The sequence below is a fragment of the Pelophylax lessonae genome, assembly GCF_965119305.1.
Source record: "Pelophylax lessonae genome assembly, chromosome: 1".
NCBI classification, from domain to species: Eukaryota; Metazoa; Chordata; class Amphibia; order Anura; family Ranidae; genus Pelophylax; species Pelophylax lessonae.
Window position 1 is genome coordinate 398,477,296 of NC_138768.1, and position 26,662 is coordinate 398,503,957.

The 26,662-nt window shown below is 42.9% G+C and overlaps 1 protein-coding gene across 1 annotated transcript in view; it reads left to right on the forward strand.

The window, feature by feature from the left end:
• Positions 1 to 26,662, forward strand: part of C9orf72 (C9orf72-SMCR8 complex subunit) — a 118,326-nt gene that overhangs the window by 68,333 nt on the left and 23,331 nt on the right. The window contains exons 6-7 of the mRNA XM_082270714.1: positions 14,879 to 14,995; positions 18,674 to 18,909. Of these exons, the coding sequence (XP_082126840.1) occupies positions 14,879 to 14,995; positions 18,674 to 18,909 (353 nt within the window). The remainder of the gene's footprint in view (positions 1 to 14,878; positions 14,996 to 18,673; positions 18,910 to 26,662) is intronic.

The window sequence follows — 26,662 nt, forward strand, 5'->3', positions numbered from 1 at the left end:
ATACAGCGCATATTGGTGAATAGCTGGTTGTTAAGGACACCGTCAGGTACCAACTCCTTTACAATCAGCTGTTTGTTGGTTGTTAAGGAGCTGGAACCCACCGGCATCCTTAAACAACCAGTTATAATGCTTCCCCCTCATTGGCCAGCATTCTCCAGCTCTTGTGCAGGAGCAATGCTACACAACTGGGAGGGGGTAGAGAGGCAGCGGGATAGCCTGAGACCATCAGATTTGAGGGGAGAAGCAGGGTGGCTGGGTGGGAGAAGCTAGAGGGATAATAAAGATTCCAGAACTCCCGCACTACCTCGCCAGGGGGTGGGGGGAATGCAAGGGGCAATAAGGACACCAGTGGGTGCCTGCTTCTTACCAACCAGCATAGTGACCTCAAAATTTGCACCTAAAACGAACTTTGGGTGCGTTTCCCATTGACCTCAAAGGAAGGTGTATTGTTGGTGCACTGTTTGAAAGCGCACTAAAGATGCAAACGCAGCACAGGGATGTGAAAGGTCTTAAATTTAAAGGGAAATAATTTTGATGTGCTTTTGCCCCCTGGAAAGGTGCATTCTAGCGCAGCAAAAGCCCATCAATGGAAAAGGAGCAGAGGGTTGTACACCACCTTAATTGGCATAGTTCTGATCTCTGGAGTCACAAGGGTTTTCAATCGGCCCAACTACAGCCTGTACAAATCATTGGCAGGTTGCCAGATGCCATGGCTGTGTGGATGTAACCTCCCATCCAAGCAGTGTCATGCAATCAGGATGGACGAAGAGCTGCCCACCCACCCCCCTGACAGATGTAGTTGCTCAGATGTGCAATTACAGGCATACAGCCGCAGCACCCTTCATCATGTCGTTAATTAGTAAAATCTGCTGGTCCTGGCTGTATGCAGAAATTTGTGACTACTGGGAACTTAAATCTGATTCATTCTGGTGGTATACAGCCCCTCTACACCGCTAATGTCAAAATAGTTTAAATGAAGTGAAGAAATGGTGTTGCTTGCTGTTGGAGTTGTCTGCTCTTTAATAGAAAAATTGACATAGCTGAATAGAGCTGTTCTGTTCTGTAGTGAGCACGAGTTCATGTAAATAACACATTTCTTGTGACAACATTGCTTGTAAAGTCGTATACCAGCAGCGCAGCACTTGATCTCTGCGAAATGTTCCCTTTTATAAGAAACGATTTACAAGTGTTCTCACAAAAGAGTGATTTATTTGTCATAGCAATCAAAGCTACACAAGCTGAGGTCTGCTAGACAGGCGAAATGACTCTTCTTGACAACTGTATTTTAGAAAAGGTTCTAATAAATGATAGCGGTTTGGAGCAGCACCCATTCAAATAAATAGGGACATGACAGGCTAGACTTTACTTAAACTTCAATTACACCTTTTTTGTAGGTTTGTTATTGTTTTCTTTTGTTATTTTTCTTTTGGAACTAATAAGTCATGATTGGATTATTTTATTTTAGGTAGATTTCACAGAAAGCAGTAGACATGCTTTATTTTAAGTAAATAAAAGTGCAGCGCTAAAAACCAACAGTGGTGCAATAAACATATATACAGTGGGGGAAAAAAAATTTTTTATCCCCTGCAGATTTTGTAAATTTGCCCATTTACAAAGAAATTAAGGGTCTATATTTGTTATCATAGGTGTATTTTAATTAGTTATATTTGAGGCACTAACTTAAATATCAATGTGTGTCCACATGAAACCCAACAAATGCATATATAAACAAAAACAGTGCTGTTACTTTAACAAAACATTCTATGTTTAATTTCAATTAAGACTGAAAGATTTTGCCTCATGGGATAGGATGATCATAAGAAAAGTGAGGGATCAGCCCAGAACTACACAGGAAGAGCTTATGTATGATCTTAAAGAGGTTGTAAACCCACATTTTTTTTTTTTCTCCCTGCAAGAGAAACACATAATGAGCTAGTATGCATCAAATACTAGCTCATTATGAAATACTTACCTTAGAACGAGCCCCTGCCGTGCCGCCCGCTTACCTCTATGACGGGCGACATGTCCATCTGATTGGCCGGAGCCGTGGTGACATCACTCCCGCGCACGTGCGCGGGAGCCGATGGTCACTGCGCAGCGGCTGTTCCTTCAGAGCGCATGCGCCAGTGACGTCACTGGCTGCATGTAAGGTAAATATCTCCTAAACGGTACATGTTTAGGAGATATTTACAGTACCTATAGGTAAGCCTTATCATAGGCTTACCTATAGGTACAACTTGCAGAGGAGGGTTTACTTCCTCTTTAAGGAAGTTGGGACCACAGACACCAAACAAACCATTGGTAACACATCACGCCGCCATGGATTGAAATCCTCACGAAGGCCCATTTGGCTGAAGTTTGCCAATGAACATCTAAATGATTCAGAGAAGGATTGGGAGAAAAGTGCTGTGGTCAGATGAGACCAAAATTCAGCTCCTTGGCATTAATTTGGCTCACCGTGTTCGGAGAAAGAAAAGTGCTGACTATGACCCTAAGAACACCATCCCTACAGTCAAGCACGGAGGTGGAAATATTATGCTTTGGGGCTGTTTCTCTGCTAAAGGTACAGGCCAGATTTGCTGCAGCAAAGATGGGTCTTCCAGCATGACAATTACCCAAAACATACCCATAAGGCAACAAAGGAGTGGCTCAAGAAGCACACTAAGGTCATGGAGTGGCCTAGCCAGTCTCCAGACCTTAATCCTATAGAAAATGTATGAAGGGAGCTGAATCTTTCAGTTGCCAAGAGACAGCCAAGAAACCTTAAAGATTTGGACAAGATCTGTAAAGAGGGAGTGGACCAAAATCCCTCCTGAGATGTGTGCAAACCTGGTAACTAACTACAAGAAACGTCTTATCTCTGTGCTTGCCAAAAAGGTTTTCTCTTCCAAGTACGAAGTCATGTTTTGCTTGAGGATCAAATACTTATTAAACTCACTGACCTCCATTTATACTATTCGCACCGTGTGTTTTTTCTGGATTTTTAGTTGATATTCTGTTTCTATCATTTAAAATACACCTATGATAAAAAATCATAGACCCTTAATTTATTTGTAAGTGGGCAAACTTACAAAATCTGCAGGGGATCAAATAATTATTTTCCCCACTGTACATAATACAGCCACCAAAAAAAAAATGTAAAGTCCACACGTGGCCACTCACTAAAACTTGAGGAAAGGCGGTTTAACCTTAAAGTGCGTAAGGGGTTCTTCACTGTAAGAGCGGTAAGGATGTGGAATTCTCTTCCACAAGCAGTCGTATCAGCGGGGAGCATCGATAGTTTCAAAAAAACTATTGGATGGACACCTTAAAGACCACAACATACAGGGGTATACAATGTACTTTTAAAAGCAAACACACACACACATCATAGGTTGAACTGGATGGACTTATGTCTTTTTTTAACCTCACTAACTATGTAACACATTACTGATTAAAGCAAAGGGCCCTTTCCCACGGGTGCACCGCCCGACGGAGTCCGTTCTGCTCAGCAGGGGATCGATCCGCCGATCCCCGCCTGAGCAGGCGGATAACAGCTCCGTCTCTGCTCTGTGTTTAGAGACGGAGCTGGCAGATCCCCGTTGTCCTCTATGGGAAGATCGGATGGGAACGGACTCATCCAATCCGATCCTCCAGAGGGAAGGGAAATGGGGTTTCCATCTGTCCGGATTTCAGGGACAGGATCGGATAGCAGCGCGTGTCAGCGGAGATGTCTCTGCTGACGCCCGCTGCCCCATAGGGATGCATGGAGCATCCGATCAGGTCCAACTGAAAAACTGACAGGCGGATTGGATCGGATCGCTCGTGTGAAAGGGGTCTTAAACCAATAACTAGAGCTGCACAAATAATTGTTAAAAAATCGTGATCTTGATTCACCTCCCCTCACGATCTTAAAACGGCATTTCCTCGATTCATACACAGCTTTTCTCTGCTCACTCACAGCTGTGAAAAAAAGAGCCTCAGGCAAATGGGCTGAAGGAAAAATAAAAAAAGAACATTGCATGTATGCCCATCATTAGAAGTCGGTGGATTCTGGGAGGTCTAAGGCTGGCCATACACTATACAATTTTCTTGTTCAACTTTGCTTTAGATTTACCAAAACCATGTGATATAGGGTCAAACCTAAACACTTTCAATTAGTATGCAATCTGGCAGGCCCTTGCACTACATAGTTTAAGGTAAATCTAAAGGAAATTGAATAAGAAAATTGTATAGTGTATGGCCAGCTTAATGGTGGGCATATCACACACTTTCTGGCAGAGATTTCTAAATCCACATCGATCAATGTGAATGGAGGAATCTTTAAGGTTCTCCTTTTTTTTTTTTTTTTTCGTTCAGCCCACTGGCTGCATGACAAAAAAAAAGAACTTTACAATTATGCTCAGAAAGGACCAGCAACGTACTGGTACGTCGCTGGACTTTGAATGGTCATACCAAGTTGATGCCAGCAGATTTAGGCATCATCTTGGTATTGTTTCTTATAGCCAACAGTCGGCTTTCATGTAAAAGCGATCCTAGCGGATAATTATGGCTTTGGAGACTTGATAATTGTATTATTATTTAACCACTTGCCTTCTGTGCACTTAAACACCCTTCCCATCCAGGCCAATTTTCAGCTTTCAGCGCTGTCACACTTTGAATGACAATTGCGCGGTCATGCTACACTGTACCCATATGAAATTTTTATCATTTTTTTCACACAAATAGAGCTTTCTTTTGGTTCTATTTAATCATCTCTGGGTTTTTTATTTTTTACAAAAAAAAAGAATAAAGACAAAAAATTTTGAAAAAAGAAAAAAGTTTTTCTAATTTTCTGCGAGTAAATTTTGAAAATAAATTTTTCTCCTTCACTGATGTGCGCTGATGAGGCGGCACTGATGGGCACTGATAGGCTGCACTGATGGGCACTGATGAGGTGGCACTTATGGGCACTGATGAGGTGGCACTTATGGGCACTGATGAGGAGGTACTAATATGCCGCACTGATGAGCACTGAGAGGCAGCACTGAGAGGCGGCACTGATGAGCACTGATAGGCGGCACTGCTGGGCACTGATAGGCGGCACTGCTGGGCACTGAGAGGCGGCACTGCTGGGCACTGAGAGGCGGCACTGCTGGGCACTGAGAGGTGGCACTGCTGGGCACTGAGAGGTGGCACTGCTGGGCACTGACAGACGGCACTGCTGGGCACTGAGAGGCGGCACTGATGGGCACTGATAGGCGGCACTGATGGACACTGACGGGTGGCACTGATGAGCGGCACTGATGGGCAGCACCATCAGTGCCCACACTCAGTGCCCATAGTGCTGCCAGTCAGTGCTCATCAGTGCCTAGATGAGCAGGCACTGATGGGCACTGACTAGCAGCACTATGGGCACTGATTGTGGGCATTGATGGGGGGCACTGATGGCGGGCACTGATGTGGGGGCACTGTGTGTGTGTTTTTACCTTTTAGTAATCAGGGCACTGGTGATCGGTGCCCTGATTACATTGCTGTGTGTCCCCAGCGGCTGTCGGCTCCCCCTCCTTCCTCACACTGCAGGCTCCGTGTGAGGAAGGAGCGCCGGCGATGAGAGATGATCTCATATGTTTACTTATGAGATCATCGCTCATTGGACGGCCAGATCACGTGGTGAATGGCCGCTGTGATTGGCCATTCACCACGATCTGTGATCGGCTGTGTCCAAGGGACACGGCCGACACAGATTTTCCCCGCAGCGCGCTCGCGGGAGCGCGCTGGGGGCGTGTCACTGGGAGGCCGTTTAAAAACGGCCTCCCGAAAATTCGAGTCCGCGCTGCAGCCGTATATAGGCTGTAGCGCGGACGGGGGGAGGTTAAATTCAGTGTTGGTAGTAACTGCGTTTAAGTAAACGACGTTACTTAACTCAGTTACTTTTCAGGGTAACGAGTAATCTATCTGATTACCCGTCCTCTCCCTGTAATGCTGTTGCAGCAATTACATCTACCGCCACTAGATGGCAGTAGATGTAATTGTATTCCCCCTCTCCTCTATGACCGCTGTCCGCGGTACTGTAAACTGGAGAGAGAAGAGGAGGAGACTCAGTCTAGTCACGAGAATCGAGTCGGACAGCAGCACAGAGCGCCAGGAGGAGGGCATAGAGTCCGGCAGGCGGCGAGTCGGCGACCCTACCATATCCAAAAATATATAGTCCACGACTCCACCACCACCACAGGGCAACAGGAAGTCCACCACCACCAGTCCACCAACGCACACAGCCAGCCCAGAAGAGGAGAGAGGCACAGACAGGCAGGCCTGAGGCCTGGAGGACGACGGAGCCAGAGGGACCCGGACAAAAGTGTGCCAGTGCCTGCCAGGCCACGCCTACCAGTCCACCACCACCAGCATGCCCAGCACAGCAGCTACCAAAAAAAAAAAAAAAAAACCTCACAGACTCAGTCAGTCACAGACAGTCAGGACTCAGACCCCCACCACACCGCCACCAGTGTGCCACACCACCACCACCAGTGTGCCACACCGCCGCCACCACCAGTGTGCCACACCGCCACCACCACCAGTGTGCCACACCACCACCATCACCAGTGTGCCACACCATCACCGGTGGGCCACACCGCCACCACTACCAGTGTGCCACACCGCCACCACCACCAGTGTGCCACACCACCACCACCAGTGTGCCACACCGCCACCACCACCAGTGTGCCACACTGCCACCACCAGTGTGCCACACTACCACCACCAGTGTGCCACACCACCACCAGTGTGCCACACCGCCACCACCAGTGTGCCACACCGCCACCACCAGTGGGCCACACTGCCACCACCACCACCAGTGTGCCCCACCACCACAACCAGTGGGCCACACCACCACCACCAGTGGGCCACACCATCAGCAGCCAGCCACTCCAGGCATCAGGTACCAAAAAATAAAAAAAATACAGTTACTCACACAGTCAGGAGGACTCAGACCCCCACAGTGTGCCACACTGCCACCAATATTAAAGATCTTACAGAACGTAATTGCATTATAGAATAGTAAAAAAAAAAAGTCACAGTTACTTTGTAAAGTAACTAATTTCTTTTTCAATGTGGTAACTGAGTCACTAACTCAATTACTTTTTGGGAGAAGTAATTTGTAACTGTAACTAATTACTTTTTTAAAGTAAGATGACCAACACTGTTTAAATTTCAATTAATCTGTCTTTTCTGTGCTATGAAGTGACTTGAAATGGGGAGGATCTTCCTGCTCACTGAGGGCATCTTGTGGACTCTAAGAGGTATTACTTCAATAAATACATGGAAACTGCACACGTGTCCAATCAAGGCCCTACATAGAGCAAGGCTTTGGAAGCCTACCCCTAGCTCTGAGGAAACCAACGCCACCTGCTGGTGAAACGCGTCAGCATCGCGTCACATCCCCGCACTAAGCAGAGGAATCAGCTGTGTCTAAGTCCTTCCTGTCTGGAGAGTGCAAGTGTGGAAGTCACAGCTGTGATGGCTTGCGGCTCGCCCCTCCCCAAACAAACTCAGCTGAGTGTAGGAGGTGGAAGAGAGCCTCTGCATCGTAGGAAACATGCTGGAGCTGCAGACCATGGATGTCTACTGGGAATAGGATCAGATGCACCTGGAGGACGGGTCCGCCCTATTCTTAAGGAGATGAATACTACTATTGGAACTTTCCTAATCTTATTACTGTGCTGTCAGTGTCAACAGAGCCTCCATACACCCTGGGCTGGTTCCCAACACCCACAACCAAGTGCCTATTGCTCTGACAAGTGACTCCACATACAATTACTGTGTTGGACACTCCAGGTGATCCATCCCGGATGAGTCCGGTCCCAGAGACTGCTCTACTTGCCTAGTCTAAAACTGTATTCAGGCTATTATCCATTCACCGGTGGTGGTTACTATGTTTTCATGCCTATAATACTACACTATCAGTGCAAGTATAGAAACTGGTTACTGCAGACGTCCCTATTGCTGTTACCTTGATTTTAGTGTGTGGTTCTTTTCATTTGGAATCAATGATACCTTCACAATTAAAGTTTTTTTTTTTTGTTTTTTTTTGCACTAATACACCCAGATGTCCATAGTTGACTTTCTTTGAGGAGAAACTTTCTTCCTCCCCTTTTGTGTTGTATTAGTATGCTTGTCAACGGACAGCAGCAGGTGGTTTACCTGACTGCAGGGGTGATTAGGGAGTAGGCTGTACAGTCCAATAAGATCTGTTTTGTGTGAGAAACCCTTGAGTTTTTTTCTATCCATAGCTCAATGCCTGACGCTTGAAAAGGTACCAGAGCTACTTTTCATAAGTGGTGCATTTTTGGCCCCATTGACATCGATAGGAGCGTGTGAATATTTGCACCAAAGATTACATACATTTTCAGGCGCTCTCGTAATTTAAACACTATGAAGCCAAAAATGCACAATCCTACCCCAAAAAAAAGCAATTTTTTTATCCCCCCTTAATGACTTGTGCCTATAGGTAAGCCTATAATAAGGCTTACCTATAGGCACTGTAAATATCTCCTAAACTTGCACTGTTTAGGAGATATTTATATTGAATACAGCCGATGACATCATCAACGCATGCACTCTGAAGAACAAGTGACTCCACAGTAGGCCGGCCGAAAATGTCTGCGGTGCTACAGGTGAGCGGGCGGCACTGCGGGGGTTCTAAGGTAAGTATTTCATAATGAGCTACTATGCGATTCATACTAGCACATTATGCCTTTGTCTTTCAAGTTTTCTTTTTTACATTTTTTTTTTCCAGAGGTTTACAACCTCTTTAAAATTTACCACTTGCTGACCAGTCGCCGTAGTTTTGGTGTTGCAGTTCGGCTCTATTACGCAAAATTAGGTACCTGTATGTCGCTTCATCTGATAGTGTGGGGCGCCAGCCAACTGCGATCGCTCCCCATGGAGGCAGAATTGCCGTCTGCCTATGTAAACAAGGCAGACTGCTGTTCTGTCAGACATGAACACAGGGATCCTGTGTTCCTTCTATTTATGAACACAGGTCTCTGTGTTCATCCAGTGAGTCAATCCCCCATACAATTAGAAAACACTCCCTAGGAGCACACTTAACCCTTTGATCGCCCCTGGTGTTAACTCCTTCTCTGCCAGTGTCAGTACAGTAGCATTGCATATTTTTAGCACTGATTACTGTAGTAATATCACTGGTCCCCTCAAAAGTGTCAGTTAGGTGTCCGATCTGTCCACCGCAATGTTGCAGTAATGCTAAAAATCGCTGAACGCTGCCATTACTAGGAGAAATAATGTCATAAATCTACTACTTGGGATTATTTTACAAAAAATATGTGGCAGACTACATATTGGCCTGAATTGATGAAAAAATCTTTCTTTTTTTTTTTTTTTTTTTTTTTTTTATTGGGAATGTTTAATAGCAGAAAGTAAAATTTTTTTATTTTTTTTTCGTTTATAGCGCAAAAGATTAAAACTGCAGAGGCGATCAAATACCACTAAATGAAAGCTCTGTTTAGATGAAAAAAAGGACATCAATTTTATTTGGGTACAGCGTCGCACAACCACGCAATTGTCAGTTAAAATAATGCATTGCCGTATCGCAAAAAATGGGCTATTCATTAAGGGGGTAAACCTTCCGGTCCTTAAGTGGTTAAGAACATTTAAAACCTTCAGTGTCTATATAAGTGCATTTTAAGTTCTAATAGTGCAGCTTTATCTCTCAGGATAGATATTTAGTTATATTCTTCCCCAAAACGAGCAGAAATGTAATCCCTGTGAAGGCTAATCTGTCTTCTGGCGTATTACTAACAGGGTGCCAGAGAAGCCATTTTTTACATCTATGCTGCTTAGATGTGTAAACCTGTACATCGGAATTTATATGTAGACCTTGACATTTCCTGTAAAAGTTGGGCTGTTAGCTTCCCAACCTCCCTATTTAACAATGTGGGCACCCCTCACATTTAAAAACCAAAAGGAAAGCTTAGAAAGTGGTAGGGATTTGAACTAACTTGACAGTCACAAGTAAAGTCAAGATTTTCACATACTTTGAGCTTCCCGCACATCCCTTTTAATGTGTGTGGTTTTTTTTTATAGACAGCAAAGTCCACCTATTAAAAAGAAAGCATTCATAATTTTTTTTTTTTTTTACATAGAAGGCTAGAAATGCACAGGGTCCTGCAGACTCATTCTGTAGCTGCTAGTTAATACCAAGGTACAAACCTTCGGTACGTGGTTGCAGGAAGTGTCAATGGACTAAGAGTGCAGTGATGCCAACACATTTGTATTACATTGAGAGCTATGAGTCCCTCTGCCACAGTAGTAGAGGGCACTCTTGGGGCCCTTTCATATGGGTGGACCGATGAAGTCCGCCTGTCAGTTTTTTAGGCGGACCTGATCGGACCATCCACTGCAACGGGTGTCAAAGGACATGTCTCCTTTTACACTTGCCAACATCATATCCAATCCTGTCCACTAAAAACAAGCGGATGGGGATCCATTCCCCATCTGTCTGGCAGATTGGGTCGGGTGTAAACGGACAGGTGGTCCGTTTACATCCAACTGCCCATTAAGGAGAGTGAGCTGTGTCTGTGTTCTCCAGCAGAACTCACCCTGTGTGAAAAGAACCTAAAGCCTGGATCGAAATTTGGCTAGTTCAGCAGGGACCAGCTACATTTCAATCCATGTATAGGCAGGCTCGTTGTAGACAAGTTGATCTATAGATCCACTAGTGTACAACCAGCCTGTCGGGTTTTTCCTTAATAATCAGTGCCACCGGCTATCAGTGGCGGCTGGTGCTCAAAATTTTTTGGGGGGGGGGCGCAAAAAGAAAAATGTAATGGGTATTGCTTCACGCCAAAAAATGCAGTAAAAAAATTGCGTGACTTTGAAGTCATGGTACAGGCATGGCACAGGTGATGGTATAGGCATGGCATAGGTGATGGTACAGGAGATGGTATAGGCATGGCACAGATATGGTATAGGCATGGCACAGGTCATGGTACAGGAGATGGTACATGCCCCCTTTCAATGCAGAGACCAGCGTACATGCCTCCTTTCAATGCAGAGACCAGCGTACATGCCCCCTTTCAATGCAGAGACCAGCGTGCGTGCCCTCTTCAATGCAATGAACACTGTGCTGTGCCCCCTTCAATGCAATGAACACTGTGCTGTGCCCCCTTTCAATGCAATGAACTGTGCTGTGCCCCCTTCAATGCAATGAACACTGTGCTGTGCCCCCTTCAATGCAATAAACACTGTGCTGTGCCCCATTCAATGCAATGAACACTGTGCTGTGCCCCCTTCAATGCAATAAACACTGTGCTGTGCCCCCTTCAATGCAATAAACACTGTGCTGTGCCCCCTTCAATGCAATGAACACTGTGCTGTGCCCCCTTCAATGCAATGAACACTGTGCTGTGCCCCCTTCAATGCAATGAACACTGTGCTGTGCCCCCTTCAATGCAATAAACACTGTGCTGTGCCCCCTTCAATGCAATGAACACTGTGCTGTGCCCCCTTCAATTCAATAAACACTGTGCTGTGCCCCCTTCAATGCAATAAACACTGTGCTGTGACCCCTTCAATGCAATAAACACTGTGCTGTGCCCCCTTCAATGCAATAAACACTGTGCTGTGCCCCCTTCAATGCAATGAACACTGTGCTGTGCCCCCACAATGCAGAGTTCAGCGTGCATGCCCCTTTCAATGCAGAGCGCCACAGCATTGTCCCCGATCACTGCAGAGCGCCACAGCATTGTCCCCCAATGATTGCAGAGTGCCCACAGCATTGTCCCCCAATGATTGCAGAGTGCCCACAGCATTGTCCCCCAATGATTGCAGAGTGCCCACAGCATTGTCCCCCAATGATTGCAGAGTGCCCACAGCATTGTACCCCAATGATTGCACAGTGCCGCAGAATTGTACCCCAATGATTGCAGAGTGCCCACAGCATTGTACCCCAATGATTGCAGAGTGCCCACAGAATTGTACCCCAATGATTGCAGAGTGCCACAGAATTGTACCCAAATGATTGCAGAGTGCCCACAGCATTGCCCCCAATGATTGCAGAGTGCCCACAGCATTGTACCCCAATGATTGCAGAGTGCCCACAGCATTGTACCCCAATGATTGCAGAGTGCCCACAGCATTGTACCCCAATGATTGCAGAGTGCCCACAGCATTGTACCCCAATAAATGCAGAGTGCCACAGCATTGTACCCCAATAAATGCAGAGTGCCCACAGCATTGTACCCCAATAAATGCAGAGTGCCACAGCATTGTACCCCAGTAAATGCAGAGTGCCACAGCATTGTACCCCAATAAATGCAGAGTGCCACAGCATTGTACCCCAATAAATGCAGAGTGCCCACAGCATTGTACCCCAATAAATGCAGAGTGCCACAGCATTGTACCCCAATAAATGCAGAGTGCCACAGCATTGTACCCCAGTAAATGCAGAGTGCCCACAGCATTGTACCCCAATCAATGCAGAGACCAGCGTGCGTGCTCCCTTCAATTTAAAGCACTTACCTGGCGGCGACGGGTTCTTCCCTCCTCGATCGTCCTCTCTGCGGCGGCGGCGGGAAGGTGAGCGGCTTCTCCCTCGTCCTCCGAGTGACGGTGAGTGACTGACTCACGCACCGGCACCGCCCCCATTGTGACGTCAGGGATCGGATGTCCTGGATGATGATTGGTCCAGGCTGGAGACTAGACCAATCACAGCCAGGATATCAGAAAGTGGGGGTGTCCAATCGCAAAGACTTGCGCCCGGGTTACGCCCCCAGAAGGCAGCCAATCGACGCCTCTTCTGGGACGTAAACCCCCCCCCCTAGCCACCAGTTCCATCACAGAGGCCGGCGAACCCAAATTTTTATTTTTTTTTTACAACTTTATTTGTTCGCTTTGTAATTTTTTTTTTTTTTTTTTTTTTTTATTATTTTTAAGGGGTAGGGGGGCAGCGCCCTGGCGCCCCCTATGCACGGGCCGCCACTGCCGGCTATAGACAGCAACATTGTTCATAGTGTTCAGATGAAAGGGAGGGCTCCCTGCTGTTGGAATACAATGCCACAGCAGGCATCCCCCATTCACCTCGGATGTGTGGATGGAGAAACCAGATCATCGCTGGCTGAATAAAAAATATCCAATGCATGTGCTCCCTTTAGATTTTCTTATTTTAAACTTTTGGTGGATGAAGGCAATATGAGGAACCCCTGGCTCCTGGAGGAGAGGGGCCAATTTGAGGGTGAGCGGCTGCACAGTTTTTCTATTATATGGCAGGAGCACTGTTTGACCATGTGAAAACTAGCGCTTCATCTGCCTGGAGCAACCATTTTAGCATGCAATATCACATAATGTACTTAAGAACTGCCCTCAATATAATGCTTTATTTAGACCCAATTGAATTTTCAGTTTAAATACTTGAGCTCTCACACCTGTACACACCCTATAGACCACAGTAATCTTTTCATTTCTGCTATGAACTAGCAGTATAAAAAGGCCTGAGGGAGTGGAGGATTAGTTAAGCAGAACTCCTTTACCTGGTCCCTGTAGATAAAAATGAGCAGTTACCCCTTGCAGTGTGGGGTAATAAAAAAATATAGGTTTTATTCTGTCATTTGTTTTGCTTATAATGAAAATAAAATTGTGATTCTAGTACAAAGAATTTACAAATTAATTTTTTTTTTTTTTTCCATTTAGCACTGCTCGGCTATTCACAGGAATCTTTTTATTTTATGAATAAATACAAGGCTTCCTCTGAATGACTGAGGTGGAGATTGTGACAATATCTTCCCACCTCAGCCAGTCAGGAAATATTTAATTTACACATTAGTGCGACCTCTGTACGTGCTGCAATGTACTGTAGTAGTGTTAGCTCCAAACAGTAAGCTTTGCTGTGTTCTGCAGCAGTACAAGTGCTGCCGGAACTGAAAAGAAGTCACCCTGAGTGCTTCTCCACCATTCAGGTTAAACAATTTATTGTCAAGTTATTGTTACCAGTGGATACAAGTTTTTCGTTTAATTGGCCGAGGTGGGTAGATGGCATCATGATTTCCAATTGAAGAGACAAGAACTCACTGCTCAAGGTGGTGAAATTGCCTGATGACTCACACCGGTGCATGCCCCGGCTCGCCTCCGTGAAAACTTGATAAAGGAATTGGCAGCACTCCAGGTTGAGTCAAAATCCAGATTTATTGACTGGACATCCAAATATGACAATCGTGACAAGGTAGATGCGTTTCACACACTGACTGTGTGCTTAATCATTAAGATTAAGCACACAGTCATTGTGTGAAACGCGTCTACCTTGTCACGATTGTCATATTTGGATGTCCAGTCAATAAATCTGGATTTTGACTCAACCTGGAGTGCTGCAACTCATACAGTGGGTCACACCAATGTGTAATGAAATCTTTCCTCTGAATGGATGAGGTGGGAGAATGACGTCACAAGGAAATCTTGCATTTATTCTTAAAATACAGTAGTGCTTAGCCCCTTTTTTTTTTTCTTTTTTTTTTTTTGTATTTATTTTTGCAACTGTTCCACAATTGGTCATTGGTCATTATTATTTATGTTCATTTAATTTGACCTAATTTTCTAATTTAATCAAGAAACCGCTAAGACGAGGGTCAAAAATTCTTTTTATTTTTCTAATTTTGTTTAGATTTGCAGTAACCTGGATTTAAGCTCATAATTGATATTCATGTCAAAACCTGACTTTGGTTACAGTGCAGTTCCCAACTGCAATAAAGCCCACCTGCTGCCATATTATTCTCTTTCCTTTTTTTTTTTTTCCTTAATGAAGAGCTGTCATGTTCTATTAAATGAATATTGCATAAAGTTTGTTTCGAAACATTACAGATATGCATATTTTGATGCATTAGGTGTTACCTTTCATTTTTATTCTGTCTTACAGATGGTGCGGACGCTGTGCCTTTTTCTTTCTCCTGCAGAGCGCAAGTGCTCCAGGTTGTGCAGGTCTGAATCATCGTTCAAGTATGAATCTGGCTTGTTTGTGCAAGGCCTACTGAAGGTCAGTACATAAAGGTATAACCGTTTCAAAGGGGTATGATTTGTGCTGGTGTCATTCATTGATCTCTCACATCTGCTGCCTTTTTATCTGCTGATAGCTCAAAGGTTCAATTTCAGAGACACAACTTATACTATTCTCCTGTTTTTCAGAGTTGCTCTCTGTTATTTTTTGTAAGAGGTCACTAAATTAATCTTTATAGGATTCAGAAAATACAGGAAGTATGATTTTTTTTTTTCCCAGTAAGATATGAAAGGGCTGGCCTTCCCGGACTGAGATTTCATGTTCAGTTGGATGACAGTAAATTTAATTGTTTACTTGCTTATGTTATCTCTGGAGGATTGTAGCACTGGTCAGCATCCGAGTTTTCAGGGCCTGCCCGGTGTGGTGTCCATAACAAGGGGATATGGCTCTTTCGTTTTTAGTTTTTCTCTCAATATTTTCATTGGCTTTCGCAAGAAAATAAAACCATTGCAGGAAAAAAAATCTTTTACAGCATACATTTTTTTGTGATTGCGTAATAATTAGAGAATTGTTTGTAAGGTAATAGTTGCCAATAAAATAAAGTAACATAATCGTACAATCAGCATCGCAAAGACATAAAATGTTCTTATATCAGCATCCATTGGTTTCATGCTATGTTTACCGAAACCCACCTTGTCTTTCAATCCAATATCAGTCAGGTGAAAAAAAAAAATATATATATGGGGTTTTCAATGTGCCTTTCAGAGAAAATACATAACTTTTTTACAAAAAAATAACTTTATTACAGAAAATGGCCAACAAAAGCAAAAAGTTTTGGTAAAATCAACATACATTTTGGCCATCTTTCACAACAGAATACTGTAAGTCTTTATGTGTATGAGTATCTGTTTAAAATATTAAGGATCAACGCGTTTTGTGATTGATTTGCTTCTCCTAAGGGACGCCTGGTGTCTTAACAAAATCTCCCTACCCTGCGAGACAACCCCAGTGAAGGAGCAACCATTGGCTCCAAAAGGAAACCATATTCCAAAATCAGATCATAAGTCTCTTGGTTGGAAGCATGGTACAGATTTTAGCAAGCTGGACAGTATCTCTGTATGGTAGTCTCAGTTGGGTCGCCTGGAGAGTGCTGCATGCTGTGCAGGGAAGAGGTGTCAGTAGCTTCAGGGAATAGCTGCAAAGATGCTAGTTCAACCTTGCTTATGTAGTGAAGCTGCCATCTTGGGGACATTTGCTATCTATGGCTGATCTTTCCTTAGATCTTTTGACTCTTTACTTACCAGCCTTTTCCCCCAGAACTACTGTTCCAGTTGAACATGTGGTCAGGAGCAAGAAGCAGGAAAAAGCACTTCTTGATCTATGGTGTTTACACTAACTTCTCCACTGCATAAATGGAGGCACCCGTGGTTTTCACACATTCTGCACTTAAAAATGTCTGCCTTTGTTTATGTCCAAAGTGACAAGTACAACGCATTTCACAATCAACAGGTATTTTATGTACATGCTAATTCTTTCTAACTAACCAAAATGTAAAAACTATTAGGTGAACATACACTTTGTCAAACTTTGTTTCCCTTTGTCTCAAAAAAATGTGAGACTCCTGTCTATGGATAATTTGACTGTTTAACCAGCTAACTTCAAAAGTCTTAGGCAGGCCATATACAGTTTGAATCTCAGCTGGTTCAGCAGGAGCCGGCGGAGATCTAAACCGTGTATGGGCAGGCTGAATGTACCAAGTTGATCGATCTATTAACTTGGGTACAACTAGCCTGCTGGGTTTTACCTGCGATTATCGCTAGTAGCTGCTATAGCCCCTAGCAATAATGACTGTCTTCTCCTGACAGGGATGGCTTCCCCCGCTGCAAGAAGACAGTGGGCCTGCCGGCAAGAGGGATTCCCGCATCAACACGGACTGTGTTGATGGGGGAATTGAGCAAATTTTTGCAGGAAGGAAATCCGCTCCATGTATGGCCGGCCTTAAATAGAGCTCTTTAAGCTGGTCAGTTTGACAGAATGAGAGCTTATTATGACTAGGGCCAAAACAACTAATCAATTAATTGACTATGAAAATAGTTGTCAACTATTTTCATAATCGATTAGTTGGTAAGACGATTAGTTGGCCTGCATACATAATGCATTATTTGTTTTACATATGAAATACAGCTCGGGACACCATCCATACCTGTCAGAACACAGACAGCAATCTACACCATCCATACATGTCTGTGCCTGAAAACGTGTGAATGTGTGAGGAGCAATGCCTCATGAGACATGTAGTCCTGGGCAGGAACTTTTTCTTGTATTGTGCATTCTATTTAAAATGATCTTATCCATGGGAGAAAAAAAAAAAAGTCTCTGCTTTTAGTACTACTTTAATATAAAAGATTGATATCTCTCTTCCACCCTTCAAAAGCTTCATGTCTGACTCCTACTTAAAATTCCCATATATCCTATTTCTGGGTATATTTATTTTTAAATATATGAGATATATATATATATAATTACTTTTCACTCACTGTTTCACAATATAAATGATTCCCCTTATAGTAGCAATTATCTGCTCTTTTTGTACGGTAAAGGGCTAATTTTAGTTTTTTTAACCCCATGATGACACGTGAGGCAAAAAAGAGCATGCTGCTGCTACTAAACGTCTTAGGCCTGGTTCACACTTATGCGTTTTTTTGCAGAAACATCTATGCTTTTTTCAGCCTCTTTGATTTGGAAAGGGTCAAGGACTTTTTTCAACGCTAAACGGTGCTTTTTTGGTTCAATAGACTTCAATGGAGAAGCTGCAGAAAAGCACTGCAGAAACGGATCAAAAGCAAACTGCATCGGTGTGAACCGAGCCTTATGCTGGCCATACACATGGATTTTTGGACAAGAATATCCATACGAAAAATCTGTACATTCGCTGAATGAAAGAATGTTTGAATATTTCACTTGCTTTTAACATTGTTTTAAAATGAATGTAACTTCTGAACGAAAACCACATACACTGAAAATTTCTTTGACTAAGATGTTTTCTATTCTGCGCCTTCAAATTTTCCTGTCACTGAGTTCGAAAACCAACGCTGATTTGACCCCATTAAATAAACGTTCTTAAAATGAACATTTTTTTTGAAGGAAGACATTGTTTTTGTATGGCCAGCATAAGTGACAGCAGGCGCAGGTAGCTTTTATCAAGCCACCTGCCTATGACAAGGGGGTCTGTCATATGTAATATATTACACTTCTGTCTGAAAATCAGCAAAACATTAAATTTTTTTTTTCTTTAAATAAAAAATGTGATCTTCGAGTCTGATGATATTTACCAGATTCAACCTCTAACATTATATGCAGTATATCTCTTATGTCTGTTATTCTCAGAGTGGATTAGAGATTTTGCTCCCTAACCATATAGTTGGTTATTTACATTTACCACTGCATATAGATATTTAAAAATAAAAATAAATTGCCTTTTTTTTTTTTTTAACTTTACATTTTAACTAAATTATACACCACACTTTATTGAAGGGGTTATTATCCGATTGATCGAAAAAAAATAATTGGGCAACTAATCGATTATGAAAATAATCATTAGTTGCAGCCCTAATTATCACCTTTCGCTGACCTCATTTCACATCATTGTTTAGTTTGTTGTAGAGTTCTCTTTAAATGGAAGTGAATGTGTGTATTAAAACTTTTGCTTATATTTAGGATGCAACAGGAAGCTTTGTGCTTCCATTCCGCCAGGTGATGTACGCTCCTTACCCTGCCACTCACATTGACGTGGATGTAAACACAGTTAAGCAAATGCCTCCGTGTCACGAACATGCCTACAACCAGAGACGCTACATGAGAGCAGAGTTGGCGGCTCTGTGGAAGGCCACGTCAGATGAAGAAATGGTGGCAGATTCAATCATCCACACAGATGAAAGTTTCACTCCTAACTTGTAAGTAGAGCTGGTGTTTCAAGTCAATTTTCCTATTTAATAATCATCTTTCTCTAGAATTTCCTTTTAATAGACGAAGTTCCTGCTGTGAAAACTCATATTGTCAAAAAGCTACATCTTTCTTGTTGTCTAGAATACATTAGCTGAGTGACAACTTAAGTGTATGAAAGCTAATTTGGACATCTTGTCAGAGAGGGCTGGAAAATAGTATTAATAGAGGTATGAAAACTACAGTTAACTGCTCAGTTGAGCAGATGAATGGATGAGTGCAGCAGGGTTGCTGGCAGTACGCGAGTGTCTTGTGAAATGCTAATTTGATTATCTGCACAGAACATCCAATTCCTCTGAGATAAAGTTGTCACCTCTCCACCTTAGCTTAGCTAGCTGCTGGGAAAGGGTTAGATGATTTAAATGCTCATGTATTGCTTATAGTAATATAAATATAGAAAAACTGTTAAAGATTGAGCCCAGCGGATGCTATAAAATTAGCAACGTTTGGCTTTCGTAGAATGTTTTCTCTTTAGGCTTGACCAAACACAGTCAAGTTAAAAGCTAGGACTGGTTCAGACATTGGTTGTGACAATTACATTGAACAATATGACTGATTATAAACTCAGTGCCGGTTCACATATGTGCGACTGCGGAGATCGCATGTAATTCGGAGCGCACTGCTCCTTCATTACATGCGATCTCCTGTGCGGATGCGAATTCAGCCATACACTTTGTATGGCTGAAATTCGCACTGCACCCGCACCAAAGACGCACAGGAGGCATTTTCTTCAGCCGCATCAGGATCGGATCGCACAGTGGTTCACACTTGTGCGATCCGATCCTGTGCGAACTGTCAGATTGCACTGCGATATGCGATCAAACTGGGGGTGTCGTTAACATTTAGTTGACACCCCCTGCGTATCGCATATGGCAGTGTGAACTGCCTCTTGTGCGGATGCGATGCGGGAACAGGCTGCGTATTCGCAGCCTTCCCGCATCGCACAAGTGTGAACCGGCCCTCAAAGTCAGTCAAAAAGTTTTACAGTGTGCTGGTAAACATTTACAGCCACATTCTGTTTTCCAAACAAATACTTAACATTGTTCATTTGCCACCCTAAACATTACACATATTGGTTTCATTGTCTTGCCAAACAGTGCCATTAAGAAGTAGAGCAAATGTTATTTTTCAGGCCAGGACAAATCTCACCTAGAGCTAATCTTAAAAAATAATAAAACTGTAACAGAACCGCTACCCACGTTGTGTTTGTGGGCTTCTGTCAGTATACGGCTTCCTACAGTCTTGAACATAGATAGCAGGTTTTCCAGCCACCCTACATACAAAACTAGCCTGAACTTAGCGTGTATGTATCTGAAAACAACGAACTCCTTTATTGAACAAGAAACATACATTTTATACACTTAAGTATGTCAGTCTCTGCATGAACAATGACCCAAATATTTACCCAAAACATCGCACAATGGTTAGATAACGAGGTACAGCTGACTCGTGGCTAATCCCATCTAGACAAGGTTATCATTCACATGCTAATTAACCCAGCGCACTTAAACCAGACTGGAAGGCCAGACTGCCGGCAACAAGGCTAAAACAAAATGCAAAATTGCACGTTATTAGAAGTGTAAACACAGAGTAAATCAGCATAATTACAATGTGTGGAAGACAGGTGGTTGAGCTGATGATATTAGCATCTGCTATGAGTCTGACTGTGTGAAGCCTTATTGGCAATAGGCAGCTAGGCCTAGAGTCCCAGAGTCTTCATATATTCTTTGAGAGATATTGTTGACAAATATTACTGTCCCATTTGAGTAATCCACACAATATTCTCAGTGTCCATTAAGTCCATAATTGTCTTGGCCACCCTATGCCCATAATAGACACAGGGTGACTTACACATAAGAGGGGCCTAGGGACCTGAGAAAGGGATTTCCCAACCTCTCTAAGGTAAGCTGGGTTCCACAGGCCCCCCAACCAAAGTGACTCCCGTCACAAAAACAAAAAGAGTAGGAATAAGCACTACTCTGCCAGCCAATACAGTTACATTAGCTGCTACATTCTTGTGCAGCAGGAATGTAGATAATTGTTTTTTACTTGGGGGAGCACAGCTCTAACACATTATAAGATAGAAGAAGTTTATCTGGCTGACATCCCAAGGTTTGAAAAAATTTGGGGGGCACTCTTGGGCACCCAGAGGAGAAAAATGCTGCTGTGCGTGCCACCCCAAAATCTGGTTTTGCAAAAATGTGCTTAAAACTTCAGCCCATGTATTGATTGCAGGGATCACTTAGCTGCTTTTGGGGGATTTTGGCTCCGTACACTTTAACCAGCTCTTGTGACAAAGGTGGTTAAAGTGCTGATTGGTAATTACGGTAGTGCCCTTTATTTACGCTGACGGGTAATTACGGTAGTGCTCTTTATTTACGCTGACGGGTAGTTACGGTAGTGCCCTTTATTTACGCTGACGGGTAGTTACAGTAGTGCCCTTTATTTACGCTGACGGGTAATTAAGGTAGTGCCCTTTAATTATGCTGATGGGTAATTACGGGGTAGTGCCCTTCATTTACGCTGAGGGGTAACTAAGGTAGTGCCCTTTATTTACGTTGACGGTAGTTACGGTAGTGCCCTTTATTTATGCTGACCAGTAATTACGGTAGTGCCCTTTATTTACGCTGACGGGTAATTACGGTAGTGCCCTTTATTTATGCTGACCAGTAATTACGGTAGTGCCCTTTATTTACGCTGACGGGTAATTACGGTAGTGTCCTTTATTTACACTGACAGGTAATTACGGTAACGCCCTTTATGCTGATGGGTAATTACGGTAGTGCTCTTTATTTACACTGACGGGTAATTACGGAAGTGCCCTTTATGCTGATCGGTAATTACGGTAGTGCTCTTTATTTACACTGACGGGTAATTACGGAAGTGCCCTTTAATTATGCTGACAGGTAATTACAGTAGTGCCCTTTAATTATGCTGACGGGTAATTACGGTAGTGGAGAGAAAAATATACAAAGTATATTCCCGCTCCAAATGGAGAATCCTAAAGTTTCTGAATGAATAAATAATTGGATAATTAAATATGTGTTGCAGCTGCTATAGTGAAAGTGCCAGTGCTCAAATATAAGTGAAGTAATTGAATAAATGATTACCTATAGCGCTTGCAAAAAAATGGTTGAATGTTTGACTAGTGATCTGTAACGCTGTAACTTCAAACAATAAAGTGCATATATATCCCCGTGATCTCTAATCTAATAAATAAATGCACTTAAAATATAAATAATTAAATATAGTATACAATAATCAATAATTCTGCAAATTCATAAAGTGCCAAAAAGTTCATAAAATCAAGTCCATATACAAAAAGTTAGTTATTGAAGTGAAGTGAATCCTTAATAGTGAATATTATTAAGTAACATAAAAGTGCACAGTGAAAAGTGCTGTGATGATGGATCTTCCACTTTATCCCTGATTTCAATCCGTGTGCTCCTCTGTGACAAAATAGAGAGATTTCACACTCACCAGATTGTGTGGGCCCTATGGAATAAACCTATTGGAAAACAGTATTACACTATCCAGACTCTCTTCTTTTTTCCTCTCAAACACCCCTGACTGGAAGTTGGCGGCAGGAGGAGCGTTCTTAGAGGAGAAAGTATCCACTTGGAGGGAACGCACCCAGACCCTGGGGGTCACAAACCTCTGGTGGTCCTACTGTGGTAAGGCATATAGGGCCCACACAATCTGGTGAGTGTGAAATCTCTCTATTTTGTCACAGAGGAGCACAAGGATTGACACCAGGGATAAAGTGGAAGATCCATCATCACAGCACTTAGCACTTTTCACTGTGCACTTTTATTTATGTTACTTAATATTCACTATTAAGGATTCACTTCACTTCAATAACTAACTTTTTGAATATGGACTTGATTTTGTGAACTTTTTGGCACTTCATGAATTTGCAGATTTATTGATTATTGTATACTATATTTAATTATTTATATTTTAAGTGCATTTATTTATTAGATTATAGATCACGGGGATATATATGCACTTTATTGTTTGAAGTTACAGCGTTACAGATCACTAGTCAAACATCCAACCATTTTTTTGCAAGCGCTATAGGTAATCATTTATTTGATTACTTCACTTTTAAATTACGGTAGTGCCCTTTTATTACGCTGACGGGTAATTATGGTAGTGCCCTTTATTTACGCTGACGGGTAATTTCAGTAGGATATCAGAACAGAGGATCACCTGTTTTTTCCTGTGAATTTTTGGGATTTTCGTTTCATTCAGCCACATATTTTATTACCATTGAACAGTGAGCATCCAAGCGTTCATCATTTTGGAGTCCGCAGTGTCTTATCTTGTATAATTTTATACATCAGCTCATTGGAGCGCATTTAGTCCATGGTCATTCAGTATAATGTATCTGTTTTTATAGTGATTTTACGGTTTTGCTGTGCCACATTTTGTCACTTGTATCATCTTGCTCTTTTTCTTTTTCAGGCACACGTGCCTAATAAATTATATTGTTACATAATCACACTCATTGCCTCATTACACAGGTAATTACCGTAACGCCCTTTATTTACGCTGACAGATATTTACGGTAGTGCCCTTTATTTACACTGACTGGTAATTACGGTAATGCCGTTAATTTACGCTGAGGGGTAATTACGGTAGTGCCTTTTATTTACGCTGACGGATAATTACGCTAGTGCCCTTTAATTATGCTGATGGGTAATTACGGTAGTGCCCTTTTATTACGCTGACGGGTAATTACGGTAGTGCCCTTTATTTACGCTGACGGGTAATTTCAGTAGTGCCCTTTATTTAAGCTGACGGGTTAATGCAGTAGTACCCTTTAATTACGCTGACGGCTAATTACGGTAGTGCCCTTTAATTATGCTGACCGGTAACAACGGTAGTGCCCTTTAATTATCCTGGCGAGTAATTATGGTAGTGCCCTTTATTTTCACTGACAGGTAATTACGGCATTGCCCTTTATTTACGCTGACTGGTAATTACGGTAGTGACCTTTATTTACGCTGATGGGTAATTACGGTAGTGCCCTTTAATTACGCTGACAGGTAATTACGGTAGTGCCCTTTAATTATCCTGACGGGTAATTACGGTAGTGCCCTTTTATTATGTTGACTCGTAATTACGGTAGTGCCCTTTATTTACGCTGACGGTTAATTACGGTAGTGCCCTTTAATTATGCTGATGGGTAATTACGGTAGTGTCCTTTTTTTTTACGCTGACAGGTAATTACGGTAGTGCCCTTTTATTATGTTGACGGGTAATTACGGTAGTGCCCTTTATTTACACTGACGGGTAATTACGGAGTGCCCTTTATTTACGCTGACGAGTAATTACGGTAGTGCCCTTTAATTATGCTGACGGGTAATTACAGTAGTGCCCTTTATTTACGCTGACAGGAAATTACGGTACTGCCCTTTATTTAAGCTGACGGGTTAATCCGGTTGTACCCTTTAATTACACTGACGGGTAATTAAGGTAGTGCCCTTTAATTATGCTGACCGGTAACTACGGTAGTGCCCTTTAATTATCCTGATGGGTAATTACGGTAGTGCCCTTTTATGTTGATGGGTAATTACGGTAGTGCCCTTTATTTACGCTGAAGGTTAATTACGGTAGTGTGAAAAGAAAAAAGGTAGTAGCGCTCAACAGAATATATCAATCAATTAAATAAATCAAATAACATTGTGCAAATGAAATCGTGCAAATAAAGTCTCTAGTGTCCAAAGCAATTGGATCAATCAAAACGGCCAATGTTGAAAACACAGACTTGATAGGAGTGATTCCTTTAATAAAGCCTTCACCTCCACACGATCACCCAGTGAGATGTATATAAATACCGCTTACCAGATCCACTGGACCCCTTAATTACAGGGGGTCAAACACGCTGTGTATTTCAGATCAAAATCTTGTGCATCCCATTTCCATAGGTGTACACACAACAGCCAGAACGATGCCACAATCAGGAAGCCAAGCCATAAATAGGGACACAAAGAACGCTCTCATGGTGCAGTAATTCTTAATAGGTATTCATTTATTTAAGATATAATGCACTTACTACAATTTAGTAGATAGAAAGCCTTCAGGTTAAAAATCGTTGGCTGGGAATAGGAGACGCCGCTCCACGCTGCGCTCCTCAGACCTCAGACCCGGAAGTGTATGGTCTCACGTTCCCGACGTACGTTTCGTCAGTCACGGCTGACGCCATCAAGGGATAATTACGGTAGTGCCCTTTGTTTGCGCTGATGGGTAATTACGGTAATGCCCTTTAATTACGCTAACGGGTCATTACGGTAGTGCCCTTTAATTATGCTGACTGGTAATTACGGTAGTGCCATTTAATTATGCTGACGGGTAATTACGGTAGTGCCCTTTAATTATGCTGATGGATAATTACGGTAGTGCCCTTTAATTATGCTGATGGGTAATTACGGTAGTGCCCTTTAACCACTTGCCGACCGCTCACATTGAGCGTACTGCGGCAAAGTGGTTTGTTATTGTCCAGCAACGTAGTACTACGTCGCTGGACTCCTCCCCCTGTAGGCGGCGCTTGTGCGCCGCCGGAGGCGCGCTCCCGCTGTTTTCAGTCACAGCGGGAGTCGGGCCAGGGGAGGAGCGGCGGCGATCGCCGCTGCTCTTCCCCGATCGTCTGGGAATCTAGTTTGGTGATCCGCCCGCCTGTGTAAACAGAGCGGGCGGATCTCCTAAGTGACAGGGAGTGACAGATTGCAGTGTTCAGCATAGCTGAACATCCGATCTGTCCCTGACTCACTCAGTCACCTCCCCCCACACACGTCAGTAAGCACCAGGCATACATTAACCCCTCCCTCTCCAATAAAATTAACCCCTTCCCTGCCAGTGTCATTTTTACAGTAACAGTGCATATATATAGCACTGATTACTGCAGTAATGTCACTGGTACCCCCAAAAGTGTCAAAAATGTCAGTCAAGGGTCCGATCTGTCCGCCGCAATGTCGCAGTCCCGCAAACAAAATCACAGATCGCCGCCATTACTTGTTAAAAAAAAAAAAACACAAAAAATGACAAAAATCTTTCCCTTAGTTAGTAAACGCAATAACTTTTGCGCAAACGCTTATTGCAATTTTTTTTTACCAAACATAGGTAGCAGAAAACAAATTGGCCAAAAATTTTAAAAAAATTTGATTTTTACATTTTTTTGGGGGGGAATTTCATATAAAAAAATGTTAAAAATAGTTATTTTTTCAAAATAAACGCTCTTTTTTTGTTTATAGCGCAAAAAGTAAAAATCGCACAGGTGATCAAATACCACCAAAAGAAAGCTCTGTTTGTGGGAAAAAAAGACGTAAATTTCGTTTGGGTACGGCGTCGCACGACCGCGCAATTGTCAGTTAAAGTCGCACAGCGCCGAATTGCAAAAAGTGGCCTGGACGTAAGACGGCAAAATCCTCCGTTGGTAAAGTGGGTAATTAAGCTAACGGGTAATTACGGTAGTGCCCTTTAATTATGCTGACCGGTAATTACGGTAGTGCCCTTTAATTATCCTGACGGGTAATTACGGTATTGCCCTTTATTTACACTGACAGGTAATTACGGTATTGCCCTTTAATTATCCTGACGGGTAGTTATGGTATTGCCCTTTATTTACACTGACAGTTAATTACGGTAGTGCCATTTATTTACGCTGACGGGTAATTATGGTAGTGCCCTTTAAATACGCTG